We start from the raw sequence: 17,578 nt of genomic DNA on the forward strand, positions 1-17,578 counted from the left end.
GACGCAACAACACAGTGCACGACGCCACAGCACAGTGCACGACGCCACGGCACAGTGCACGACGCCTCGGCACAGTGCACGACGCCACAGCACAGTGCACGACGCCACAGCACAGTGCACGACGCCTCAGCACAGTGCACGACGCCACAGCACAGTGCACGACGCCACAGCACAGTGCAAAACGCCACAGCACAGTGCACGACGCCACAGCACAGTGCACGACGCCACAGCACAGTGCACGACGCCACAGCACAGTGCACGACGCCACAGCACAGTGCACGACGCCACAGCACAGTGCACGACGCCACAGCACAGTGCAAAACGCCACAGCACAGTGCACGACGCCACAGCACAGTGCACGACGCCACAGCACAGTGCACGACGCCACAGCACAGTGCACGACGCCACAGCACAGTGCACGACGCCACAGCACAGTGCAAAACGCCACAGCACAGTGCACGACGCCTCAGCACAGTGCACGACGCCACAGCACAGTGCACGACGCCACAGCGCAGTGCACGACGCCACAGCGCAGTGCACGACGCCACAGCACACTACCCCAGAGCACAGCACTACGGCACAACACAGCCCACTACACCACAGCGTACAGGAGTGTCCAGGTGGCGTCACTCCTCGTTCTGCACATCCCAGGAGTGTCCAGGTGGCGTCACTCCTCGTTCTGCACATCCCAGGAGTGTCCAGGTGGCGTCACTCCTCGTTCTGCACATCCCAGGAGTGTCCAGGTGGCGTCACTCCTCGTTCTGCACATCCCAGGAGTGTCCAGGTGGCGTCACTCCTCGTTCTGCACATCCCAGGAGTGTTTCAGGTGTGTGTGTCGTCGGGGCCGCCCGCGACGCCGGGGTCCACCTCCTGGCCTGGCGCCCGGGGCCAACTCCGTCACTCTCTGCAACATGAAACAAAATGATTGATTAGTGTCATCTACGGGCTCACCATAGCCCGTGCTGCCTAAAACTTTTTGTTCCAAGTAGCGAATCAACAACAACAAACAAGGATTAGTGTCACAAAATAAAAGCAAATAGCCTCGTTTCTGAAAAAGGCACAATTAACATATACAAGTCATATTATATACCAGACTGTTAGCCTCCAACCCGTCCTCTTAAAAATAACGTCACTTTTGGCTCGTATGCGCGGCGCTATGGCCAAATTTGGACGTAATTTGAAATGAAATCGACTCGCAAAAGTGACGTTCTGTTGTAGCCTCGACGGGTTTTGAAGCCTATTCCGCCAAACACACTCCGAAACTACGACGTTGGTACAACGTTCGAACAAGTTTTAACACCACCTAACCAGTTATAACAACCAATATAGCAAGTTGTAACAACGTTCTAATATGTCATAAACACATTAAACCAAGAGGTAACAACTTTATTACAAGTTGTAACAAGCGGAATATAGAGACAGTTTCGATTTGTGTTTCCAGGGATCTAACCTAACGCCAGCCAAGCTAGCCCAGCCGGCCGTAACCCAGCCTCACCTCATTTCATATATCGTAACATAGCGAGCTTTGAGTGACATCTTGTGTACGGTTTGACTATAACCTCAATTAACGATGATTAGAAAATATTAATTAAATCGTTACCATGCTGACATAATCTTAGTTTCAATCGATTTGGCTTGAAAATACAGCCATTTAATTATATTATTTATAATTATGTTTAGTCAACCTTGTTTCTGTACTCAGTAACTTTTTTTAAATATTTTTGTATTGAACATTTGAAGTTGTTCCAGTTTGTTTGTTCATGTAATAAATTCCTGATATATTTGATAAATAAATGAAAACTAGGAAGCGAAAGCTTCTAGTCAGTTCTAGTTATCTTGAGGTTATCTTGAGATGATTTCGCGGCTTTTTAAGTGTCCCCGCGGCCCGGTCCTCGACCAGGCCTCCACCCCCAGGAAGCAGCCCGTGACAGCTGACTAACACCCAGGTACCTAATTTACTGCTAGGTAACAGGGGCATAGGGTGAAAGAAACTGTGCCCATTGTTTCTCGCCGGCGGCTGGGATCGAACCCAGGACCACAGGATCACAAGTCCCACTTGCTGTCCGTTCGGCCGACCGGCTCTAGTGTGCTAGATCTACTTTGTTAAGAGGCATTAAAGCTTCCTAGATCCATCTTGGCAGAACTATTATTTTACATCCACCTTCCTAGACGAATTTTAACTCACTAATTCTTACAACCGACGAACATGAACTGTGGATTTGCATTTTTTATTTCAGACATTCCGCTGTTTATATTAATACTTTCATTGCTTAGATTAATTATTCTGGGTTGTTCTTAAAGATTCGCTACCTGGAACAAAAAGCTCCAAGTAGCACGGGCTATGGTGAGCCCGCAAAAAGGTATATTCAGGGTTGTTTGTGACGACAGTGGCAAGGCTTATCCAAGCTCCTGAGACCTAACTGTTTACTGCCTCTCAGTGCCTTCAGCTCTTCGTTACTTACTGAATTAACTGTATTTGTAAAAGTTGATAATTATGTATTAAGTTACATTTTCTCTGAGCAGCCCGAGATAAAAACTAATATATACTGTATTACTAACCTGTTGAGGGAAGCGGTGCAGGTGGGGATACCCGGTACGCTGGGACGTGTCTAGCCCCTGTGGCTCCGCCGTCAGTGGTGGCGCCTGCTGCTGCTGGAGGGGCGTGTCCGTGTGGGCCCCAGTAGGCACGGTCAAGGGTACGTGGTCAGCTGGGGCCCCAGTAGGCACGGTCAAGGTCACGTGGTCAGCTGGGGCCCCAGTAGGCACGGTCAAGGTCACGTGGTCAGCTGGGGCCCCAGTAGGCACGGTCAAGGTCACGTGGTCAGCGGTGGCCCGAGTAGGCACGGTCAAGGGCACGTGGTCAGCTGGGGCCCGAGTAGGCACGGTCAAGGGCACGTGGTCAGCTGCCGCCCGAGTAGGCACGGTCAAGGTCACGTGGTCAGCTGGGGCCCCAGTAGGCACGGTCAAGGTCACGTGGTCAGCTGGGGCCCGAGTAGGCACGGTCAAGGGCACGTGGTGAGCGGCGGCCAAGGTGCCGTGTTCAGATGTACCCAAGATGCCATGATCAGTTGTGTTGGTGGAGATTTCCGACTGTTGACGTTGCTGACGAAATGCTTCGAGCTGACGACGGCGTTGACGGCGTTGATGGATCCTTTGAGAGCGGGAATAGAGTCTCTCGAGGCCTGGAGGCGGCGGTGTCCCGCTCTCCTGCAGCAGGTCTCTCAGGATGGACAACAGTGTTGTCTGCAGGCCACACGAGTCCTGCATACCCCGGCAGGCTTCACTGTTGATACCCATTAAGGCGTACAAAGTCATCTCAATAAGTTGATCATTATCTGTGGAGGAGTCACTGGTCTTCATGTCTGGCAGCACGTCACTGGACAGAGCTCAGGACGCAGAGCACCTCACTGAAGCAGCACTGAGGGCAGACTGGTCCACCCAGGGCAATTGTGACACATTGTAACTGTCGCCTGTCATCATCCCGCGACTCCAGCTCCTGCACCTTTAACTCAAATCAGCTTTCTTCGTTTCCCTATGCTGCTGTATTCCTAAATTTATTCAGATATTATTTCGGCGACGCACATCTACTGATGTAGCATCAATAACATGCAAGAAGTTGAACAAATAAATTATGATGCAGTAAGTGAAAAATAGTCAACTGGAGTTTGAATCGCGGGAGGGAAGGTGAGGTGAGGTCGAGCCGCGGCCAATCCCACCTTGCCGGAGTCCAGCCTTATGTACACACAAGACCCGCCATGCGACCCTTTCTCACCCCGGTATCCTCCTCCCTCTCTCCCTCTCCCACCTTCCACATTCTAACATCTTATTTAGCTAGCTTTAATAAGTTATGTCCTGGGGGAACTCTTACCTATCTAGCACTAGGTTACAATGTCTGTGAAGCCGTTGGCGGTGTCAATCGGTCTCTTCAGACTAACCACAAGGCCACACCCAGGAGGCAGTCATTAAACTGAACCGCGCATTTCAACTGCTTCTCCTTTTGTCTCCATCAGCTAGCCTGCCGCATGCATATTACTGCCTCGTAGCTCATCTCTTATCACGGACACTGAGCGTCAGTGTCCGTGACCAAGGACAGGCCGAGGAAGAAGCACTGGTGATCAGATAAGGCGGACACTTGCCGCAACGAACCACTGAGGTGAGCAAATTAGTGCTAACATGAGAGGATCTGAGATAGCCGTGACCACGGGGGCGCTTACCTTTCCTTACCCATCTACCTCTCCATCCCTCAGGCCCCAACCATCCATTACCCCCACCCACTAAGCCTTCATATTATCTCCCCCTTCCCCACACCCCCGACACCATTCCCTCCCCAGGGTCCCACTGGCTTCCCCATTCATCCCCTGCTTCCTGCTCCTACCTGAAGTAGCCTCGGGCAGCCTCGGCTACTCTCTCCTCCGATGTATCTTATTGTCTCAATTGACTTTGACCTTCCTCCTCCTCATACTTGCTCTAGTAACAACTAGTTCATAACATATAACAAATATATGTGGCTTAATAAGACACACAAACTGAACGTTCCCTCACCCGTCACCCGCAAGATAATGTAAACTTGAGGGCTGTGAGATATTATACCTGTTGTACAAGTCTGTTCATCTGAGACAGTTGAGCAAGTTCCAGCTGTGTCTGGATTCAAGTGACAGGATGAACAACCCAGCGGGTTTTCTTCCTATTGGGGAGTGTTGTACATGCTGCTATGGCGGTGTGTCCACTCACAGGATGAGTGGCGCTGCCCAATACTGTCACTATGGCGGTGTGTCCACTCACAAGATGAGTGGCGCTGCCCAATACTGTCACTATGGCGGTGTGTCCACTCACAGGATGAGTGGCGCTGCCCAATACTGTCACTATGGCGGTGTGTCCACTCACAGGATGAGTGGCGCTGCCCAATACTGTCACTATGGCGGTGTGTCCACTCACAGGATGAGTGGCGCTGCCCAATACGACATATATAATATATATGTCGTACCTAGTAGCCAGAATGCACTTCTCGGCCAACTATGCAAGGCCCAATTTGCCTAATAAGCCAAGATTTCACGAATTGTTTTTCGACTACCTAACCTAACCTAACTTTTTCGGCTACATAACCTAACCTAACCTATAAAGATAGGTTAGGTTAGGTTAGGTAGGGTTGGTTAGGTTCGGTCATATATCTACGTTAATTTTAACTCCAATAAAAGAAAATTGACCTCATACATAATGAAATGGGTAGCTTTATCATTTCATAAGAAAAAAATGAGAAAATATATTAATTCAGGAAAACTTGGCTTATTAGGCAAATCGGGCCTTGCATAGTAGGCCGAGAAGTGCATTCTGGCTACTAGGTACGATAGATATATATATATATATATATATATATATATATGTCGTACCTAATAGCCAGAACGCACTTCTCAGCCTACTATTCAAGGCCCGATTTGCCTAATAAGCCAAGTTTTCATGAATTAATGTTTTTTCGTCTACCTAACCTACCTAACCTAACCTAACCTAGCATTTTTTGGCTACCTAACCTAACCTTACCTATAAATATAGGTTAGGTTAGGTTAGGTAGGGTTGGTTAGGTTCGGTCATATATCTACGTTAATTTTAACTCCAATAAAATAAAATTGACCTCATACATATAGAAAAGGGTTGCTTTATCATTTCATAAGAAAAAAATTATAGTAAATATATTAATTCAGGAAAACTTGGCTTACTAGGCAAATCTGGCCTTGAATAGTAGGCTGAGAAGTGAGTTCTGGCTACTAGGTACGACATATATATATATATATATATATATATAATATATATATATATATATATATATATATATATATATATATATATATATATAGTCGGCTCGCATTATTGGTTCCTGAGGAGCTGTGCATTCGCAGGTTGAGTTCCGTGGTTTGTCAGAAAAGTTAAGTTAATTTGTTAGACTTGGAGCTTCTGGTGGTGGGACTTGGGTGAACATTGGGCCTGGTGGTGGGACTTGGGTGAACATTGGGCCTGGTGGTGGGACTTGGGTGAACATTGGGCCTGGTGGTGGGACTTGGGTGAACATTGAGCCTGGTGGTGGGACTTGGGTGAACATTGGGCCTGGTGGTGGGACTTGGGTGAACATTGGGCCTGGTGGTGGCCACTCTTCCTCTGTTGGCGGTTTGATCAGAGTTCTGGGTCTTGGGTAGCCGCTGTCGTGGATGTTTCTACCTGCTGGTTGCTGGAGGGACATTCTCCTTGTTCTGTGGGGTATTTCAAAGGGAGTTGAATTATGTATCACAAGAGTGTCTTCACGGTTGTGAAGATACATGCTCTTCATTTTGTACAGCTGCTTCATGGAGAGGCTGTGCAGGTGAACGTTCAGCGGGTCCAGCTTCAGTCTGGTTATGAAGGTTGTCGGTGCACCGGTCCATGAGCGCACCGGTCCACGAGCGCACCGGTCCATGAGCGCACCGGTCCACGAGCGAACCGGTCCATGAGCGCACCGGTCCATGAGCGCACCGGTCCATGAGTGCACCGGTCCACGAGCGCACCCGGTCCACGAGCGCACCCGGTCCACGAGCGCACCGGTCCATGAGTGCACCGGTCCATGAGTGCACCGGTCCATGAGTGCACCGGTCCACGAGCGAACCGGTCCACGAGCGAACCGGTCCATGAGTGCACCGGTCCATGAGCGCACCGGTCCATGAGCGCACCGGTCCATGAGCGCACCCGGTCCATGAGCGCACCGGTCCATGAGCGCACCCGGTCCATGAGCGCACCCGGTCCATGAGCGCACCCGGTCCATGAGCGCACCCGGTCCATGAGCGCACCCGGTCCATGAGCGCACCCGGTCCATGAGCGCACCCGGTCCATGAGCGCACCGGTCCATGAGCGCACCGACATGGACCGGTGCGCTCATGGTTAGCTACAAGTCGCAAGGCTCTGTTGTGGACGCGCTGCAACTTGAGCATATTGGATTTTTTAGCTAGGGTGAGCGGGGTGTGCAGGTACTCCAGGAGCAGCCTGCTCACCCTGTAGAGATGCTGTTTCACATGTTGTGGGGCCTGACGGAACCGGTACAGCTTGACGAGCTGCGCCTTGGTCATTGCTGACTTCTTGTTGATGTGATCATTGGAGTTTAGTAGCCGTGATATGTCATAACCCAGCATGGTGGTAGAGTTCTGTACCGGCATGGAAGTGCCTCAGATACTGATGGCTCCCAGTGTGCTGGCCCAGCAGCCTATACAGCAGAGCTGTATTTTACTTGGGTTAGTCACTCTCTTCCACTCTTGTGTCAACCAGGAGGCCTGGTCGACGACCGGGCCGCGGGGACACTAAGCCCCGGAAGCACCTCAAGGTAGCCTCAAGGTAGGTAGCCTTGTTCCCATCGTCTTGTGTTGGCCAATTCCTCTTTTGCCATACGGATCACTTCGCTGTGTTCCGACCCCTGTCCTGCAGGTTTGTATGTGACAACGTCTATGTCGTCGTCGGGGAACTGGGTGATGGTGGTGTCATCATAAGTGTGCAGTGGGAGGTCGTTGACGAAGAGGATGAAGGTACACCCTGGCAGTACTCCCGCCGGTGGGGTGCTTGCCGGCGCTACTCTGGTGTTAAACAGTGGCATGACTCTCCTGATCTTCAGCAAGTTGTTGCTGAGTCTCGGGAAGATTGAACTGTGGTGCGGTAAGGCGGTAATAGGAGACCGTTGTGCCAAAGGCTGCCAATGATCGTCTCTGGTTGTCATTACTGCCGTTTGCTTCTGCTGAAGAGTGATGTCGGCCGGGTTTTAAGACGGTTAGGTTAGGTCGTGGTTTTCTATTCAGCTTTTCAGGTAAACTCAAATATTCACAATATATTTGACAGTACGGTTTAATACTAACTAAAAATAAGTACATTTCCTGACTGTCATTCATAGTACATAATTGCACTTATGGAGCCGTTACATTTACCTCCCCATTTTTGGAGGACGGGCTTCCTGAGGTTATCTTGAGATGATTTCGGGGCTTTAGTGTCCCCGCGGCCCGGTCCTCGACCAGGCCTCCACTCCCAGGAAGCAGCCCGTGACAGCTGACTAACTCCAAGGTACCTATTTACTGCTAGGTAACAGGGGCATTCAGGGTGAAAGAAACTTTGCCCATTTGTTTCTGCCTCGTGCGGGAATCGAACCCGCGCCACAGAATTACGAGTCCTGCGCGCTATCCACCAGGCTACGAGGCCCCGTAGTATAGGATGGTATAGGATGTTAACAGCCTGTTGGGCAGATCTTCGGCTCCTGAAGACTAACTGATTTTTTGTGTAGAGAGGTGGTGGTATTCCATGTTGTAGTTTACCCTACTGTATAATACAAGACAATACAACGTGACGATTTTGGGGGACTGAAAATTATTCAATACGAACTGTTGATATATTGGTTTATTAAGGAGGGTCTGAGAGGCGGGCCGGCTCAGGTGTCGCCCTCCAGCCTCACCAGTGTGTGCCGGGACCCAGGAGCTTGAGGGGTAATACTCGTGTCTGCCGCAGGCTGCGTGGGGCCGCCTGCGGGTGCTGGAGGCCGACAGGCTGCGGCGGTGGGCTGCGGACTCCAGGGAGCGCCGCATGCTGCACCTTATCACCCGCGGGCCCCGGTACACCACCCACCAGGCCAGGTACGTGCTACACCCGCGGGCCCCGGTACACCGACCACCAGGCCAGGTACGTGCTACACCCGCGGGCAACGGTACACCGCCCACCAGGCCAGGTACGTGCTACACCCGCGGGCCCCGGTACACCGCCCACCAGGCCAGGTACGTGCTACACCCGCGGGCAACGGTACACCGCCCACCAGGCCAGGTACGTGCTACACCCGCGGGCCCCGGTACACCGCCCACCAGGCCAGGTACGTGCTACACCCCCGGGCCCCGGTACACCGACCACCAGGCCAGGTACGTGCTACACCCGCGGGCAACGGTACACCGACCACCAGGCCAGGTACGTGCTACACCCGCGGGCCCCGGTACACCGCCCACCAGGCCAGGTACGTGCTACACCCGCGGGCAACGGTACACCGCCCACCAGGCCAGGTACGTGCTACACCCGCGGGCCCCGGTACACCGCCCACCAGGCCAGGTACGTGCTACACCCGCGGGCCCCGGTACACCGCCCACCAGGCCAGGTACGTGCTACACCCGCGGGCAACGGTACACCGCCCACCAGGCCAGGTACGTGCTACACCCGCGGGCCCCGGTACACCACCCACCAGGCCAGGTACGTGCTACACCCGTGGGCAACGGTACACCACCCACCAGGCCAGGTACGAGCTACACCCGCGGGCCCCGGTACACCACCCACCAGGCCAGGTACGTGCTACACCCGCGGGCCCCGGTACACCGACCACCAGGCCAGGTACGAGCTACACCCGCGGGCCCCGGTACACCACCCACCAGGCCAGGTACGTGCTACACGCGCGGGCAACGGTACACCACCCACCAGGCCAGGTACGAGCTACACCCGCGGGCAACGGTACACCACCCACCAGGCCAGGTACGAGCTACACCCGCGGGCCCCGGTACACCACCCACCAGGCCAGGTACGTGCTACACCCGCGGGCAACGGTACACCACCCACCAGGCCAGGTACGAGCTACACCCGCGGGCCCCGGTACACCACCCACCAGGCCAGGTACGTGCTACACCCCCGGGCCCCGGTACACCGCCCACCAGGCCAGGTACGAGCTACACCCGCGGGCCCCGGTACACCGCCCACCAGGCCAGGTACGTGCTACACCCGCGGGCCCCGGTACACCGACCACCAGGCCAGGTACGAGCTACACCCGCGGGCCCCGGTACACCGCCCACCAGGCCAGGTACGTGCTACACCCGCGGACCCCGGTACACCGCCCACCAGGCCAGGTACGTGCTACACCCGCGGACCCCGGTACACCGCCCACCAGGCCAGGTACGAGCTACACCCGCGGGCCCCGGTACACCACCCACCAGGCCAGGTACGTGCTACACCCGCGGGCCCCGGTACACCGCCCACCAGGCCAGGTACGAGCTACACCCGCGGGCCCCGGTACACCACCCACCAGGCCAGGTACGTGCTACACCCGCGGGCCCCGGTACACCGCCCACCAGGCCAGGTACGAGCTACACCCGCGGGCCCCGGTACACCACCCACCAGGCCAGGTACGTGCTACACCCGCGGACCCCGGTACACCGCCCACCAGGCCAGGTACGAGCTACACCCGCGGGCCCCGGTACACCACCCACCAGGCCAGGTACGTGCTACACCCGCGGGCCCCGGTACACCACCCACCAGGCCAGGTACGTGCTACACCCGCGGGCCCCGGTACACCGACCACCAGGCCAGGTACGTGCTACACCCGCGGGCCCCGGTACACCGACCACCAGGCCAGGTACGTGCTACACCCGCGGGCCCCGGTACACCGACCACCAGGCCAGGTACGTGCTACACCCGCGGGCCCCGGTACACCGACCACCAGGCCAGGTACGAGCTACACCCGCGGGCCCCGGTACACCACCCACCAGACCAGGTACGTGCTACACCCGCGGGCCCCGGTACACCACCCACCAGGCCAGGTACGTGCTACACCCGCGGGCCCCGGTACACCGCCCACCAGGCCAGGTACGTGCTACACCCGCGGGCCCCGGTACACCGCCCACCAGGCCAGGTACGTGCTACACCCGCGGGCCCCGGTATACCACCCACCAGGCCAGGTACGTGCTACACCCGCGGACCCCGGTACACCACCCACCAGGCCAGGTACGTGCTACACCCGCGGGCCCCGGTACACCACCCACCAGGCCAGGTACGTGCTACACCCGCGGGCCCCGGTACACCACCCACCAGGCCAGGTACGTGCTACACCCGCGGGCCCCGGTACACCGCCCACCAGGCCAGGTACGTGCTACACCCGCGGGCCCCGGTACTATATCCTTCACAGCAACCCGTTCTCGCAAATTTAATAAGTCAATATTGACTTATTAAATATGTGCATAGGTGACATACTAAACATAATAGTTTCCCTTGAAAAGCTTCATAGAAAACACCGACCTCACCTAACCTACTTAGTATGTTAAAATAAGCATCTTAGAGCTTCGTAATTACAATTGTTACTTAACCTATTATAGGTATAGGTTAAGTAATAATTGTAATTACGAAGCAATAAGATGCTTATCTTAAGATACTAACAAGGTTAGGTAAGGTCGGTGTTTTCTATGAAGCTTTTTAAGGGTATCTATTATGTTTAGTATATCACCTATGCACGTAGTTAATAAGTCAATATTGACTTTACGAATTTGCGAGAACGGGTTGCCTAGTACACCTCAGAGTGTCAGACGAGGCAGAGATGTTATCTATAATCTGGGGAGCTGGGTGAGAGTTGTTCTCTTAAATGATAGGACGAATTTTCATGGCAATTTTCACTTTCATTTTCACTGCAAGGTTTACTAACCGTCAATTATATATCATATAGTCTTTTCATCTTTCTTATAACACTGAGTAAATATATTTTTATAATAGACTATAATGTCTTCCCCTGAGGACTGGTTATCCTCCCCTGGGGACCGGTATTCCTACCCTGGGGGCCTGTTATCCTCCCCTGGGGACCGGTTATCCTCCCCTGGGGACCGGTTATCCTACCCTGGGGGCCCGTTATCCTCCCCTGGGGACCGGTTATCCTCCCCTGGGGACCGGTTATCCTACCCTAAGGGGCCGGTTATCCTACCCTAAGGGGCCGGTTATCCTACCCTAAGGGGCCGGTTATCCTTCCCTGGGGGCCGGTTACCCTCCCCTGGGGACCGGTTATCCTCCCCTGGGGACCGGTTATCCTCCCCTGGGGACCGGTATTCCTACCCTGGGGGCCTGTTATCCTCCCCTAGGGACCTGTTACCCTCCCCTGGGGACCGGTTATCTTCCCTTGGGGCCGGTTATCTTCCCCTGGGGGCCGGTTATCCTCCCTGGGGACCGGTTATCCTCCCCTGGGGACCGATTATCCTCCCCTGGGGGCCGGTTATCCTACCCTGGGGGCCCGTTATCCTCCCCTGGGGACCGGTTATCCTCCCCTGAGGACCGGTATTCCTACCCTGGGGACCGGTTATCCTCCCCTGGGGGCCGGTTATCCTCCCCTGGGGGCCCGTTATCCTCCCCTGGGGACCGGTTATCCTCCCCTGGAGACCGGTTATCCTCCCCTGGGGACCAGTTATCCTCCCCTGGGGACCGGTTATCCTCCCCTGGGGACCTGTTATCCTCCCCTGGGGACAGGTTATCCTCCCCTGGGGACCTGTTATCCTCCCCTGGGGACCGGTTATCCTCCCCTGGGGATCTGTTATCCTCCCCTGGGGACAGGTTATCCTCCCCTGGGGACCGGTTATCCTCCCCTGGGGACCTGTTATCCTCCCCTGGGGACAGGTTATCCTCCCCTGGGGACCTGTTATCCTCCCCTGGGGACAGGTTATCCTCCCCTGTGGACAGGTTATCCTCCCCTGGAGGATAACCGGTTGGAGCCGGTCGGCCGAGCGGACAGCACGCTGGACTTGTGATCCTGTGGTCCTGGGTTCGATCCCAGGCGCCGGCGAGAAACAATGGGCAGAGTTTCTTTCACCCTATGCTCCTGTTACCTAGCAGTAAAATAGGTACTTGGGAGTTAGTCAGCTGTCACGGGCTGCTTCCTGGGGGTGGAGGCCTGGTCGAGGACCGGGCCGCGGGGACACTAAAACCCCGAAATCATCTCAAGATAACCTCAAGATAATGTATCACTGCAGGTGATGGGCTACCACCCATGGGATGGGTATGGTGGGCACTACCACCCATGGGATGGGTATGGTGGGCCACTACCACCCATGGGATGGGTATGGTGGCCACTACCACCCATGGGATGGGTATGGTGGGCACTACCACCCATGGGATGGGTATGGTGGACACTACCACCCATGGGATGGGTATGGTGGACACTACCACCCATGGGATGGGTATGGTGGACACTACCACCCATGGGATGGGTATGGTGGGCCACTACCACCCATGGGATGGGTATGGTGGCCACTACCACCCATGGGATGGGTATGGTGGGCACTACCACCCATGGGATGGGTATGGTGGACACTACCACCCATGGGATGGGTATGGTGGACACTACCACCCATGGGATGGGTATGGTGGGCCACTACCACCCATGGGATGGGTATGGTGGCCACTACCACCCATGGGATGGGTATGGTGGCCACTACCACCCATGGGATGGGTATGGTGGCCACTACCACCCATGGGATGGGTATGGTGGCCACTACCACCCATGGGATGGGTATGGAGGGCACTATCACCCATGGGATGGGTAGTATCTCTACATGTGTACCTACAGATGTGCACACATGACTGTCAGACCGCCGCTCTTCTTCCGCAAGCGGCACCTCCACCCCCCGCCCCCCCTGACCTCACACACGCCGCTTCCGCAGATCGCTGACGACCCTGGTATCCCGCATGCGGCTCCGCTACTCCTCCCTGACCCTCACCCACAACCGCACCGTGTACCGCGGCCAGCGTGACCTGACCGCCCTCATGAGGACATCGCGGGATCCCCAGCTGTTGTTGTGGGCGTGGCGGGCGTGGCACGACGCCCTCGGCCCGCCCATCCGCCCACTCTTCACCCAGGCCGTCCGGGTGATGAACCAGGGCGCCAGGAGTGCAGGTGAGCCTCATCCATCACCTTCATCCACCGCCCTCATCCACTTGTGTCTTAATTATCGCTACCCACTGTCTTTATTTAATGATATTACTGTTATTATTTTATTTATTACTAGCTGTACCCGTCCTCCAAACAAAGATCCAAAAGTGATTCCATGCACCCGCCGAACACCAGGACTGAAAAGCGGTTTACACACGACTCACAACTGCTGACGTTCGAACACTTCCGGAACAAGTGCTTCACTGACGAATTTTGTTCGAACCACAACGCTGTAAATGCTTCACCCACGTACTACAAATACAAATAATCGCCAACAGAACCTAAACACCTAACCTAACCTATGCCAATATATGCACAATATGATATATTATAATATTAATTTATACTTGAGAAAATTCCCGTTTTGAGTGAACAACATGTTAAAATTGATCACTGCGTCTGTGGGGTCGAGCGCTGGATAGAATGGACTTGGTGTGAGGACGGGTTGGCTCGAGGACAGTTGTAAAGTTGGTCCCCATCATTGGCCAGGAGGTACCTCAGTACACTTGTGCTCCAGAGTCCAGAGCCAAGATTCATGACACATTTCCGCATCCGCTTACGAAACATTTCTATCCTTCAACACTTATAGCAACTTTTTCATTAATTTTAAACAGCTTGTGATCTGTGAAGAACTACGAGGTTGTTCTTCGAAACGTTATAACCTCGGGTTGTGATGTTTCGAAGCTCGTATACTGTTTTATAAATGTTAACGATGTCCCAGAGGATGGTGAGAGATGAACAGGCTCCGTCAGCGGCTGGGTAAATGATAAATCCTGGCCCAGATCTGAAGGATGAACTGCAGGAGATGGTGGCAGCAGCAGCAGCCATCTTGACTCTTGTGTCACACTTCACTATTAACTTGACTGGTTGTTCACCTGAACACTTCAGTTCCTGCTCCAGTCACCACCAGTGTGGTGGGGTACCCAGCCACAGTAAGGTCACTACCAGTGTGGTGAGGTACCCAGCCACAGGAAGGTCACTACCAGTGTGGTGAGGTACCCAGCCACAGGAAGGTCACCACCAGTGTGGTGAGGTACCCAGCCACAGGAAGGTCACCACCAGTGTGGTGGGGTACCCAGCCACAGGAAGGTCACCACCAGTGTGGTGGGGTACCCAGCCACAGGAAGGTCACCACCAGTGTGGTGAGGTACCCAGCCACAGGAAGATCACCACCAGTGTGGTGGGGTACCCAGCCACAGGAAGGTCACCACCAGTGTGGTGGGGTACCCAGCCACAGGAAGGTCACCACCAGTGTGGTGGGGTACCCAGCCACAGGAAGATCACCACCAGTGTGGTGGGGTACCCAGCCACAGGAAGATCACCACCAGTGTGGTGGGGTACCCAGCCACAGGAAGGTCACCACCAGTGTGGTGAGGTACCCAGCCACAGGAAGGTCACTACCAGTGTGGTGGGGTACCCAGCCACAGTAAGGTCACCACCAGTGTGGTGGGGTACCCAGCCACAGTAAGGTCACCACCAGTGTGGTGGGGTACCCAGCCACAGGAAGGTCACTACCAGTGTGGTGGGGTACCCAGCCACAGGAAGGTCACCACCAGTGTGGTGGGGTACCCAGCCACAGTAAGGTCACTACCAGTGTGGTGGGGTACCCAGCCACAGTAAGGTCACTACCAGTGTGGTGGGGTACCCAGCCACAGTAAGGTCACCACCAGTGTGGTGGGGTACCCAGCCACAGGAAGGTCACTACCAGTGTGGTGAGGTACCCAGCCACAGTAAGGTCACCACCTGTGTGGTGAGGTACCCAGCCACAGGAAGGTCACTACCAGTGTGGTGAGGTACTCAACCACAGGAAGGTCACCACCAGTGTGGTGGGGTACCCAGCCACAGGAAGGTCACCACCAGTGTGGTGAGGTACCCAGCCACAGGAAGGTCACCACCAGTGTGGTGGGGTACCCAGCCACAGTAAGGTCACCACCAGTGTGGTGGGGTACCCAGCCACAGGAAGGTCACTACCAGTGTGGTGGGGTACCCAGCCACAGGAAGGTCAATACCAGTGTGGTGGGGTACCCAGCCACAGGAAGGTCACTACCAGTGTGGTGAGGTACCCAGCCACAGGAAGGTCACCACCAGTGTGGTGGGGTACCCAGCCACAGGAAGGTCACTGCCAGTGTGGTGAGGTACCCAGCCACAGGAAGGTCACCACCAGTGTGGTGGGGTACCCAGCCACAGGAAGGTCACTGCCAGTGTGGTGAGGTACCCAGCCACAGGAAGGTCACTGCCAGTGTGGTGGGGTACCCAGCCACAGGAAGACCAGAAGTTGACATAAGGTAAACTATGAACCTTAAGGCTTCCTGTCCCCGCCATTAGTGAACCATTACCGTTATGGACCAGCGGAACCAACCACCAGACAGCGTCGCTGAAGTAATTACATCGACAATTATTAACACTAGGAACAGCAGAAACATGAATGTAAACACAGAGGAGCAGGGAACACCAGGACACACAAGGCAGGCAGGAGCAGGGAACACCAGGACACAGGGTAGGCAGGAGCAGGGAACACCAGGACACACAGGGTAGGCAGGAGCAGGGAACACCAGGACACACAGGGTAGGCAGGAGCAGGGAACACCAGGACACACAGGGTAGGCAGGAGCAGGGAACACCAAGACACACAGGGTAGGCAGGAGCAGGGAACACCAGGACACAGGGTAGGCAGGAGCAGGGAACACCAGGACACACAGGGTAGGCAGGAGCAGGGAACACCAGGACACACAGGGTAGGCAGGAGCAGGGAACACCAGGACACACAGGGTAGGCAGGAGCAGGGAACACCAGGACACACAGGGTAGGCAGGAGCAGGGAACACCAGGACACACAGGGTAGGCAGGAGCAGGGAACACCAGGACACACAGGGTAGGCAGGAGCAGGGAACACCAGGACACACAAGGCAGGCAGGAGCAGGGAACACCAGGACCCACAGGGTAGGCAGGAGCAGGGAACACCAGGACACAGGGTAGGCAGGAGCAGGGAACACCAGGACACAGGGTAGGCAGGAGCAGGGAACACCAGGACACACAGGGTAGGCAGGAGCAGGGAACACCAGGACACACAGGGTAGGCAGGAGCAGGGAACACCAGGACACACAAGGCAGGCAGGAGCAGGGAACACCAGGACACAGGGTAGGCAGGAGCAGGGAACACCAGGACACACAGGGTAGGCAGGAGCAGGGAACACCAGGACACACAAGGTAGGCAGGAGCAGGGAACACCAGGACACACAAGGTAGGCAGGAGCAGGGAACACCAGGACACACAGGGTAGGCAGGAGCAGGGAACACCAGGGCACAGGGTAGGCAGGAGCAGGGAACACCAGGACACACAGGGTAGGCAGGAGCAGGGAACACCAGGACACACAGGGTAGGCAGGAACAGGGAACACCAAGACACACAAGGCAGGCAGGAGCAGGGAACACCAGGGCACACAAGGCAGGCAGGAGCAGGGAACACCAGGACACACAAGGCAGGCAGGAGCAGGGAACACCAGGACACACAGGGTAGGCAGGAGCAGGGAACACCAGGACACACAAGGTAGGCAGGAGCAGGGAACACCAGGACACACAAGGTAGGCAGGAGCAGGGAACACCAGGACACACAAGGCAGGCAGGAGCAGGGAACACCAGGACACACAAGGCAGGCAGGAGCAGGGAACACCAGGACACAAGGCAGGCAGGAGCAGGGAACACCAGGACACACAAGGCAGGCAGGAGCAGGGAACACCAGGACACAGGGTAGGCAGGAGCAGGGAACACCAGGGCACACAAGGCAGGCAGGAGCAGGGAACACCAGGGCACACAAGGCAGGCAGGAGCAGGGAACACCAGGGCACACAAAGCAGGCAGGAGCAGGGAACACCAGGGCACACAAGGC

General features: G+C 55.4%; 2 protein-coding genes across 2 annotated transcripts in view; one reads left to right on the forward strand and one right to left on the reverse strand.

Moving 5' to 3' along the window:
- Positions 1-2,499: 2,499 nt before the first annotated feature.
- Positions 2,500-3,670, reverse strand: LOC123773275 (uncharacterized). Its single transcript, XM_045766887.2, has one exon. The coding sequence runs from the start codon at positions 3,358-3,360 to the stop codon at positions 2,500-2,502; it is 861 nt and encodes a 286-aa protein (XP_045622843.2). The 5' UTR covers positions 3,361-3,670.
- Positions 3,671-7,170: 3,500 nt separating this feature from the next.
- The window catches only part of LOC123773274 (angiotensin-converting enzyme-like protein Ace3), a 104,766-nt gene continuing 94,358 nt past the window's right edge, over positions 7,171-17,578 (forward strand). The window contains exons 1-4 of the mRNA XM_069317796.1: positions 7,171-7,247; positions 7,438-7,624; positions 8,500-8,624; positions 13,431-13,663. Of these exons, the coding sequence (XP_069173897.1) occupies positions 7,171-7,247; positions 7,438-7,624; positions 8,500-8,624; positions 13,431-13,663 (622 nt within the window). The remainder of the gene's footprint in view (positions 7,248-7,437; positions 7,625-8,499; positions 8,625-13,430; positions 13,664-17,578) is intronic.

The sequence above is a fragment of the Procambarus clarkii genome, chromosome 89 (genome assembly GCF_040958095.1).
Source record: "Procambarus clarkii isolate CNS0578487 chromosome 89, FALCON_Pclarkii_2.0, whole genome shotgun sequence".
NCBI classification, from domain to species: Eukaryota; Metazoa; Arthropoda; class Malacostraca; order Decapoda; family Cambaridae; genus Procambarus; species Procambarus clarkii.